This window comes from Sinocyclocheilus grahami, unplaced genomic scaffold, assembly GCF_001515645.1.
Source record: "Sinocyclocheilus grahami isolate Dianchi unplaced genomic scaffold, SAMN03320097.WGS_v1.1 scaffold934.1, whole genome shotgun sequence".
NCBI lineage: Eukaryota > Metazoa > Chordata > Actinopteri > Cypriniformes > Cyprinidae > Sinocyclocheilus > Sinocyclocheilus grahami.
In genome coordinates, this window is record NW_015506113.1 from 358,571 (window position 1) to 369,530 (window position 10,960).

Below are 10,960 nucleotides of genomic sequence, written 5' to 3' on the forward strand. Positions count from 1 at the left end.
ATAATATATTTAAAAAAAAAAAAAAAAATTTAAATGATGCTTGTATATCAGCTATCTTTTATTCGTTTTATACTAAGTTATGATTGTCTTGGAGTATGTGTATGTTTGACACATTTCAGGGTTTTGTGCTGCAATATCCTGTAATGTAAAACTTTAAATAAAACTAAACTAAACTAAATTGTTTAACCAGAGTCTATACATAATTTTCATGACAGAGTTCAAGATAAATCCTTTAATCTTACTACTGGAGCTGCCAGTTTTAAATGACTATTAAACAGCAGCACAAACTATGCAAAAGTGTCTGAATTCACTCACTTGTCTGTCACTCACTCACTCACTCACTCACTCACTCACTGCCTGCCTGCCTGCCTGCCTGCCTGCCTGCCTGCCTGCCTGCCTGCCTGCCTGCAAACTGAATTAGTGATCTAATGTAGGGAATAGTGAATGAGAATATAGAGGGCGATTTCGGATATAGCCTAGGACTTTTAAACACAGGGCAATCAGGGGAAAACAGGTGACATCAATGGAACATAATCAAATTAAGGAGGACAGAAACTTGACCAAATAAGGCAAAACAGGAACTGAAACACATGACAAAACAGGTCCAATCCTGACAGTAGGTATTTTGAGAAAGGCTGAATAATCTCTTACTCAGACGACATGCTCATGGACCATGCACAGTCTGTTCACTAACTCTGGTCTATATTACACACAAAACCAAAAAGCATTTTTCCATCTAGTAATCTTATTGGCAGTTTTTATTTTTGGCAGTTAGGGTAAATGGATGTTAGCTAGTGCTAACAAGGTACAATGTTGATACACTGAGCACTTTCAAGGATGAAATATTCACTGGATTTGCCAAAGTTGGTCAAGCATCAAAATAGTTTCAAAGATACTCAGTTTTGTGTGCACGTAAAAGCAATTAAACTAGATATAAAGAGTTCAGATGCAAAACCCTCTAAGTGCCATCTGAAATTTTCATCTAAAATTAGCATTTTTATCAGACTGCTATGTTTAGGTTCAGTTATTTTACTCTAATGACAATGTATAGGTTATTTTCTATTCAATTAAAGTGAAAAAATCTGAACATAAATATAGGGGCCTGATAAAAATGCTAATTTTAGAAGAAAATTTCAGATGGCATTTACAGTGGGTACGGGGCTTTTGCATCTGAACTCTTCATATATACAAACACAACCTTAAATTCTGCGTTGTTTTCTGAATATATACGCTTAAAAGTTTGGGATCAGTAAGACTTGTAATGTTTTTTAAAGAAGTCTCTTATGCTCATCAAGGCTGCATTTATTTGAACAAAAATACAGATAAAAAACAGCAATCTTGCTAACTGTTTTTACAATATAAAATAATGGTTTCTATTTTAATATACTTTAAAATATCATTTATTTCTGTGATGCAAAGTTGAATTTCCATCAGCCGTTACTCCAGTATAAAGTGTCACATGATCCTTCAGAAATCATTCTAATATGCTGATTTATTATCAGTGCTGGAAACTGCTGTGCTGCTTAACCATTATTTTATATTGTAAAAACAGTTAGCAAGATTGCTGTTTTTTATCTGTATTTTTGTTCAAATAAATGCAGCCTTGATGAGATAAGAGACTTCTTTAAAAAACATTACAAGTCTTAGTGATCCCAAACTTTTGAGCGGTAGTGTATGTGCAAAGTCTGTGCTGCACAAAGAATTTCTACACATTTTCCACTATTGTGTGTTTTCTGCTCAACTGTGTTAGAAAACTGAAGTCTGGTCTAACCCTCTGATGCATGAATTATTAAATCACAAAGTAAATTTTTTTTTACATGTTTGTTTTTATTTTTAAACAAGTGAAAAATCATGCCAAAACATTTCTTTGTCAATATATTATATTTTGAGGGAGTTACATATATGTCCACTGTAGTGGACACCATGCATCAATGGTATAAAAAGTTAACCAATATTACTAAATGTGTGGTCTTAAAAAAAACAAGTTTTTAAAATATTTGCTACGTGAAAATGGTTTGAATACACATAAGAACATTCAGTAACAACAAGCTTTGTCATGACGGCACAGAAATGTTTAGTGTAACAAACAAAACGTAAGAGTGTGTGTCTATGGACCAGGGGTGTGTGGGGCTATGTGGGGCAGTGTGTGTGGGGGGTGGGGGGCAATTCATATACGTGAGCAAAAATACAAACAAACACAAGCACACACACCCTCCCACCACACACTCGAACACAATTATGCACACATATATCTGCACTCATACAGTATACATGTATACATGCCTACACTTTTATATTAACTAATAAATAAATATAGACTGTAAGCATTGAAATAAAAGATCAAATCTGAAGACTATTTAATATTTCTGTTCAATAAAACCACTCAAGTGTAAATTATATCATAATTTTAATAAAACACAAACTAAGGCAGAACCTATATATAAGCCCATAGATAGAATTATACCCTTTGGTGCATGACGTCCACTGTAGTGGACAGATATATTTTCTGTCACAGAAAAAAATGTACAAGAAAAATATTGTTAAAATCTGGATGAATCTATTTCTGACATCCTATTTAACTGAAAAATATTTTTGTACCTGTCTGGTTTTCTGAGAATAAAAAGTAATTAACACTTATTTCGGAGGTACATGGTGCATCCCATTTTCCTGCCGCCATTTTGAATATATTATGCAATATCTCAAAACAAAAAAATAGATAAAAAGACAATTAAATGGAATCATAGACAACACTTTGGGGGTTCGCCAGTTGGTGGTTGGGACATGATGCTACATCTAAATGGTTCAAAATGGCTTCCAAATATCTGTCCACTGTAGTGACCACGATGCATCAGAGGGCTAAAGTTCATTTTCCTCATTCGAAAAAGTTTTTTTTAAATGGAAAGTTTTACAGGCAGCAGTGAAACATGTTGCCATTAGATTACAAGAACTTGAGGATTCAGAGGGAAAAAATAAAAGATTTGAATAAAGCTTCTGCATTACAGATGCATCTCAATAAATTAGAATGTCGTGGAAAAGTTAATTTATTTCAGTATTTCAACTCAAATTGTGAAATTTGTGTATGAAATAAATTCAATTCACACAGACGGAAGTAGTTTAAGTCTTTGGTTCTTTTAATTGTGATGATTTTGGAATATGGTGACATGCCAATCAGCTAATCAACTCAAAACACCTGCAAAGGTTTCCTGAGCCTTCAAAATGGTCTCTCAGCTTGGTTCACTAGGCTACTGATCACCTCCATGCCACGCCGAATTGAGGCAGTAATTAAAGCAAAAGGAGCCCCATACCAAGTATTGAGTACATGTACAGTAAATGAACATAGTTTCCAGAAGGCCAACAATTCACTAAAAATGTTTTATTTTATTGGTCTTATGAAGTATTCTAATTTGTTGAGATAGTGAATTGGTGGGTTTTTGTTAAATGTGAGCCAAAATCATCACAATTACAAGAACCAAAGACTTAAACTACTTCAGTCTGTGTGCATTGAATTTATTTAATACACGAGTTTCACAATTTGAGTTGAATTACTGAAATAAATTAACTTTTCCACGACATTCTAATTTATTGAGATGCATCTGTACAAACAAAAATCTAAAATCACTTGTTATAGCACCACCTTGTGGCCAGTTCTCTCAAAAAGTGCATTGCATTTGGGCATCAATTGTCATGACGATCTTTAAATAACAATAGAAATTGTCTTATTAGCCCAGTTGTTCTGATCAGGTTTTCAGCTATCGGTTTATATAAATTCTTGAAAATGTTGTTCAAAAGAAACATTCAGAAATAGGATTAGATCCAGTCATCCAAACATGGTTTAATTGTCAGTAGGTGTTGTTCAAAACTTTTTGTAGGATTGGGGTACCTTTTTGGGAATCCAAAAAAACAGGATTATCCTAATCAGACTGGAACTCTCTGTATACAGTGCTCTCCCTCAGGATACATGCATGGACAGCCCCAGGCACTTCACGACACAGTTCATGATGATGAGGTCAGTGTCACACACAATTGGATGTAGATGCTGTGCCTCTCTTTCCGGGTTGAGACACTCCCACTCACTCACATGATGTGCTTGTATATAGTTGAATAGTATTGGGCATGTTACCATATACTGTGACATTTTGATAATTAGTCCCAATCAGATCACTGATCAACCGAATTTTGTAATCTAAACAAGTTTAGTTTCAAGTTTTCACCAATTCTGATAAATTGTCCTAGCCCAGGGGTGCCCAAACTTGGTCCTGGAGGGCCGGTGGCCTGCAGAGTTCCAACTTGCCTCAACACACCTGCCTTTAAGTTTCTAGTATGCCTATAAGAGCTTGATTAGCTGCTTCAGGTGTGTTTAATTGGGGTTGGAGCTAAACTCTTCAGGACACTGGCCCTCCAGGACCGAGTTTGGGCACCCCTGTTCTAGCCTATTTCTATTTTAAGACATTTTTTTATTTCTATTTTAAGACTTTTTTTTTTAATGTTAAGGCTTCTACCAAATAAAAACATAAAAACAAAAGTATCAAGTTAACATCCTAATCACACAGCTAAGCACTTAGGTTGATATAGCATCCTCCATGACCTAAACTTGATTGAAAAATTTGGAGTGTATCACCTGTTGTCTGTGTGTACTAATTATAATATAATATCATGTCAAATAATTGTATTAATGTATAGTAATATGCATAATATATGCATATACCGTAAAAAATGGAGAAGGAAGCAAAGAAAACCATAACAAACACAAGGCTCAAGCAACTGGCTGCTTGGACCCCCAACTATGTAACCACGTAACTTTCCCTAATCTTGTGCTTGCAATTTAAGTTTTGTACTTTTGCAATACAAAATGTCAGGGGTATACACAACACAATACAATGTTTAATGGTTTGAAAGATTTCGAGTTGCAATAAGAAAGGCAATAAGAAATAAGGTAATAAGAAAGAGTGTCTCGAGATCAAATTAGGTAATTTCGGTTTCGTACAGTAGGCGGCAGTGTCGAGCAACCCCCCGATACAATAACAAGCAGAAGAATCACCGGATATCCGGAAGTGATGCATTTTGGGGTTCATTTCGTTGATCGCGAACGGAGTGGGTGAGGCAATGAATTAAGAGCGTCGGATGCTTAAACAATTCCGCCCTGGGCTTTGGCCGAACGCTGGCGCCGTCTGTTAGTTTACCCAGGCAGCTTGAGAATGAACGATCGGAGTTGAATCATGATTATAAACGCGCACAGGAACAGCACTGATGTGTGGATGTGGAGAGTCAGCGTAAATTGATCAACCGAAAGGTACCGACTCCTCTCATCCTCCCTTCATTTGGTCAAACACTCGCCCTCTTTCCCTGAATTTGAATTCAAAACTATATTCAAAAGCATGCATTCTCTCTGACAGTGTTTTAGTGATCTGCTATAAGAAAGACAACCACACCATTTGAATCTCCACACAAAGCCGCCTCTGTGGGCGTTTCATCATTAACAACCCATTGAACTTCCTCGCCTGGTTTTGGTCCCCTTCAAACACTGAAGCGTCTCGGCATCTCATCCCTCATGGCCTCTTCATCGGGCAACGACGATGACCTGACGATCCCGAGGGCGGCGATCAATAAAATGATTAAAGAAACGCTTCCCAATGTGCGAGTAGCGAACGATGCCAGAGAGCTGGTGGTGAACTGCTGCACAGAGTTCATTCACCTCGTCTCATCAGAGGCCAACGAGATCTGCAATAAATCCGAGAAGAAGACTATATCCCCAGAACATGTTATAAACGGTGAGGATGTCACTTCTTGATGATTGTGAGATCACTAACAGCTAATTAATCAATAGGATGAATGATGGAGGGTTTTTATTCAAAGCTTTTCCACTAAGCTTGAGTTAAAGGGTAGTTTAAATACACGTTCTTTCATTTGCTCACTCATGTTGTTCCAAGCCCCATATTTCTTGCTTCAGATGAGCGCAAAATGAGATGTTTGCCTGAGTGATCCAGCCTCGATCACCGTTCACTCATTGACTCATTTTCCATATAATTCATGATCTTAAACCAGCCTAAACTGGTCTGCTGGTCTTAGCTGCTCTTCCAGCCTGGGGCCAATTTCAAAAACATAGACATAAACGAATGTTAAGACTGCATTTGCCCCCTGGTCTGGCTAGTCGTTTGACTGATTTTAAAGGGGTTTTGGGCACTTTTCAGCTGCTCAGTTTTGAAGACTTGCTGGAGATCAGCTTAGCCAGTCTGGGGGACCAACTTAAACTGGCTTAGATAGGTCAACTCCATTTTAAACCAAAAAATGAAAATGGTTTGACTTGCTCCAAACCTGTATGCTTTTCATTCTTCTGTGGAACACAAAATAAGAGAATGTAATTTTTGAGCTATCCCTTTAACTATGTTTATTAAATCCGTAGTGGTGATTGCACTGATGTCCCTTTGTGGGTTTGAACCTACAACCTTTTAGGTGACAGCTAAGGTCTTGGATTGTATTAATATACAGATTAATTCAGATTAGTTTGAAGATTAATTCAGTATTTTAGCATTCAGTATGGATGCGATTGTGTAACAGTCACGATAAAGGTTTACAGTATGAAGATGATGATTTCTTGTTGTCACTGGTTGTACATTTAGTTTCCAACAGATATATGTAACAGTTAATGTTTTTTCCCCCTTCCCTCAGCGCTTGAAAGTCTAGGTTTTGGGTCATATATCGCAGAAGTAAAAGACGTTCTGCAAGAGTGTAAAACCGTAGCGCTTAAACGGAGGAAGGCCAGCTCTCGACTAGAGAACCTTGGCATACCTGAGGAAGAGCTTCTCCGTCAACAGCAGGAATTATTTGCCAAGGTAAAATCCTGGAAGAGCTTTAAAAGCATGTTGGAACTATTTATGAAATGGATGGAATCAGCTTTGCGCTCTGTGGCTTTCTAATTTGTGCCTTGTATTGTGTAACAACATGAACGCTGTGTTTTCAAGTGGCTCTTCTGATAAATTCTGCTGTCTTACAGGCACGGCAGCAGCAGGCTGAGTTAGCACAGCAGGAGTGGTTACAGATGCAGCAGGCCGCCCAGCAGGCACAGTTAGCGGCAGCTTCAGCCAGTTCCGCTCAGCAGGCCGGATCTTCCCAGGATGAAGATGAAGAGGATGACATGTGACTCCTGGCTGGCTTTCCAAGCACATAGATAGATTGACAAATATATATATTTACAGACATGTACGGTCTTGAACACATTCTCTGTCCTCTGTAACCTTAGCAGAGAGGGACCTCTGCAGTGTTTTCTTCTATATAAACTTTTAAATCCCAGATCACCAGTATAAATTCATACTGACGGTTTAGGAGCAATCATGGGTGTTCTCCTGTGATTTGTTGCTATGTTTGCCTCGATTCACTTGTTAACTAGAATTATTAGCTTTCGAAAATCCCTCTTTTTCTTTCTCATTTCTTCCTGATTTAATTGAAGGCAGTTGCCATAAGTTTCATTGTATGTGTGTGGGAAGAATGTTAAGTCATTTGCTGTGGCAGTGACATGAGGTGTATCGTGTTAATTGTCATTAGTTAAATTCAGGAGCCGGTGTTTTGAATCGCGTCCTGTTTTAGGCGATTTGCGTATTTCTCTTATATTTGTAAAATAGTTTAAAGAGACACATTTGGGGAACATTTTTTGGAAAGTGATTTTTACAGCCGTTCATCCCCGCTTCTGTATTCTCTCTGTTCTGCTGAATGAGATAAGAGAATGTGATTTGTAATGTAGGATGTTGCTTTCTGGTTCATTTTAGTTCAAGTGAAGATAAAGATTGTGTAGATAGTCTTTTACCTGCCCTGTGTTCAGAACAGTATTCTAAGGAAAAGATTTTCATGTGCAGAATAATAATCTGTCTCATAGTACCAAAGATAGAAAAACTATGAAAATTCAGTCACCAGATAGGCTTTGGAAATCTGCTCATGGTATTTGCGCTCTGTATGACGTGAACGCTTTGGTGCATATCGCACTGAACGCTCTGCAACTCTCACTCTGTACAGTGTTTTGATAGCAGATTTTTTCCCCAGGTGCAATGTGTAAAAGTGCAGTTGTGAATGTGTGGTTAATTCATATCTTGTGATGACTGGTAAGGCGTAGTTGAGAAGCGTATTCACATGCCTTTGCAAAAGCTGTAAGCTGTATTCTCTAAGCAATAAAGTCGACCCGTTTTATAGACCGCCTGTGTTCTGGTCTGTTTAGTTAATGTAAAAAAAATTTATTTCAAATGTTCTAAATAAAGTGTTCATGATGGTAAGAAAGTTTTTAAATGACATAACACTAATAACTAACTCAGAAAATGAAAATGGAAAGTGTCTTCGAGCAGGGTGGTGGTTTTGACATGGTGCGTCGACAGATGGCGCTCCTGTAGCCGTAATGGAGACGGAAGTCCTACTATGGCTAAGGCTTGAAATATTAATATGAATGACGCAAACTGACGTTCTCTCAGTAGCCCAGAGCGATTTGCTGAATCATTTGCTCTTGAATATGATCAGGTTACGTGACTGGACGCTACCGGAAGGTTACCAGGCAACCTCATTATGACCTTATTAAATATTTATAAGCTTTGCCTCTGTCGTAGTAGAATTCTCGCTGTGGCCGTGTAGAGAAACTGTTGCGCTCCCGTCCTCCACCGTTCCCACCATTCCGCCTTATTTACGCGTACAGAAGTGAAAGGTCGATCGATTTCTGAGTTTGGCTGTATTAAATAAACACAGAGAGTATTGCAGAGCGTTAAAGTCAAGAATAACAATAAGTTTACGAGGTGACAGTTGTTACAGGCGAACTTTATATAACTTACTTGTGAAGAATTGCCATTGACAGATCGTTCTGTTTTGGCAGTAACGTTATTACACCAAGGTTGTTCTTCTATTCCCGTTTTTTCCCTCCCCACTAAACCTACTGAGCCGAGAGATACGGTAAGTGTCAAACTGACCGCATGTTTACAGAATGTTTAAAGGCGTTTGTATGTGTACTGCATCACTCTCATTTAGTGATATTCTGTTCAGAGGTAAGTAATCGTGTAAATGTTTATAAACGCTGTTGCACGACTGATTTGTGTGCTATATTGTTTTGATCAGGCTTTAGTCAATATTATCTGTCTCTTGTTTGATAGTTGCTGTAACCAGAAGCTCATGTTCAACCATCAGAAAATTATTACAATGGCTGTTAAGATTTGTGGTACATTTGTTTATTTGACATGCATGTGTTTCCAGCTTGAATGGTTTAAGATCAGCTGAGATATAGCTGTCACCTTTAGACGGATTATATCTGGTAATATGAAGACATTATTCATGCATGGGAACTACTTTTTTATTCTGTTCTTTATGCTTTGGAAAGAATGATGAGTTATTGATCACCAATGTTCTGCAATAACAAATCAAGGTGTGACTAGGGATGCAACGATTATAGATTTTGTTGGTACGATTATTGTCTGAGGAATAATCACGGTTTTACGATTATGACGATTATTATGCATTTAATCAGTTCCCAACATTACTAATGTATAAAATCACATGAACACTCTTGGTTACACTTTACTCGAAGGGGTGTGCATAAGACTGACATGACACCTTCATAATCATGACATGACACATGTCATGAATATGAAAGTTTTTTATGCATGTTTATGACAACTGTCGCTCAGTTATGTAATTTTTAATGCAAAAATGACATTGTTTGAGATGTCTTTGTTATGGGCTATGGTTAGGGGTAAGGTTAGGGTTAGGTTACAGTTAGGTCAAATAATGTAATATTTGCATTAAAAATGACATAACTGAGCGAATGACACTTAATGACAGTTGTCATAATCATGCATAAAACCTCCTTCATATTCATGATATGTGTCATGTCATGATTATGAAGGTGTCATGTCAGTCTTATGCACACCCCTTCAAGTAAAGTGTTACCACACTCTTTAGATCAGGGGTCCCCAAACTACGGCCCGCGGGCCAAATGTGCCCCACCGGCCCTCTGAACAATGCCAGAGACATATTTTGAAAATTTAATTTTAAATATACGGTTTCACTTATATCATGTCTATATTTGATAATAAATATTGGCTTTCCGACAAAAATTTCCCTTAGTTATTAACGTAGCCTAATTATTTGTTAAATTCACCTACCAACAGAATGGTACGTTCAACATAATGTACCATCGTGATCGAACAGGTGACGCGCGAACCAGCAAAAAAATTCAGAGAGACGACAAAATGGCCAAACGGTTGGGAAAGAGAAAGGTTGATTCAGAATGCATGGCATTTAACCAAAAGTGGACAAGTGATTATTTTTTTGTTCAGTGCAAAGAAGTGGCTGTTTGTCTCATCTGTCAAGAAACAGTGTCTGTGTTCAAAGAATACAATCTGCGCCGACACTATGAAACCTCCCACAGAGAAAAGTCTGCTAGCTTGCAAGGCCAAATGAGAGCAGACAAAGTGTCGAAGCTAAAAAGTGTACTATCAGCTCAGCAGAATACATTTGTTAACCAAACCCAGCTGAACCAGTCGTCCGTTCGAGCTGATTGCAACCAGCGGTAGGGCATTCAGTAACGGCGAGTTCGTCAAGAAATGTATAAATGCTGTTGCTGAGGAGGTGTGCCCTGATAAGAAAGATGTCTTAAATGCGGTGAGTCTGTCCGCAAGTACAATCACCAGACGAATTGAAGAAATGGGGGATAATGTATATGCCCAGTTGCAGGAGAAAGTGAAAGAATTTGAATTTTTTGCATTAGCACTGGATGAGAGCAATGACGTGCAGGACACAGCACAGCTGCTAATTTTTCTTCGTGGAGTTAGCTCAAACTTTGAAGTGGCAGAGGAGCTAGCAGCCCTACAAAGTCTAAAAGGCACTACGACAGGGGAGGATATTTTTGGTAAAGTGTGCCAAACGATGGGAGAGCTGGGTCTAGACTGGTCTAAGCTGGCCAGCATCACTACTGACGGGGCTCCTAGTATGGTTGGCG

General features: G+C 38.1%; 2 protein-coding genes across 2 annotated transcripts in view; both read left to right on the forward strand.

Moving 5' to 3' along the window:
• Window positions 1-5,034: 5,034 nt before the first annotated feature.
• Window positions 5,035-8,180, forward strand: LOC107564435 (protein Dr1). Its single transcript, XM_016249529.1, has 4 exons — window positions 5,035-5,290; window positions 5,394-5,768; window positions 6,667-6,830; window positions 6,992-8,180. The coding sequence occupies exons 2-4, from the start codon at window positions 5,549-5,551 to the stop codon at window positions 7,136-7,138; spliced, it is 531 nt and encodes a 176-aa protein (XP_016105015.1). The 5' UTR covers window positions 5,035-5,290; window positions 5,394-5,548; the 3' UTR covers window positions 7,139-8,180.
• Window positions 8,181-8,630: 450 nt separating this feature from the next.
• LOC107564436 (guanine nucleotide-binding protein G(I)/G(S)/G(O) subunit gamma-12-like) overlaps window positions 8,631-10,960 on the forward strand; it is a 91,010-nt gene continuing 88,680 nt past the window's right edge. Inside the window, exon 1 of the mRNA XM_016249531.1 lies at window positions 8,631-8,919. The gene's annotated coding sequence lies outside the window, so the exon portion shown is untranslated. The remainder of the gene's footprint in view (window positions 8,920-10,960) is intronic.

Coding starts and splice junctions, on each gene's coding strand:
- LOC107564435 (XM_016249529.1), top strand. CDS start 5,549: ATGGCCTCTTCATCGGGCAACGACGATGACCTGACGATCCCGAGGGCG. Junction 5,769..6,666: donor CCCAGAACATGTTATAAACG/GTGAGGATGTCA, acceptor CCCTTCCCTCAG/CGCTTGAAAGTCTAGGTTTT. Junction 6,831..6,991: donor AGCAGGAATTATTTGCCAAG/GTAAAATCCTGG, acceptor GCTGTCTTACAG/GCACGGCAGCAGCAGGCTGA.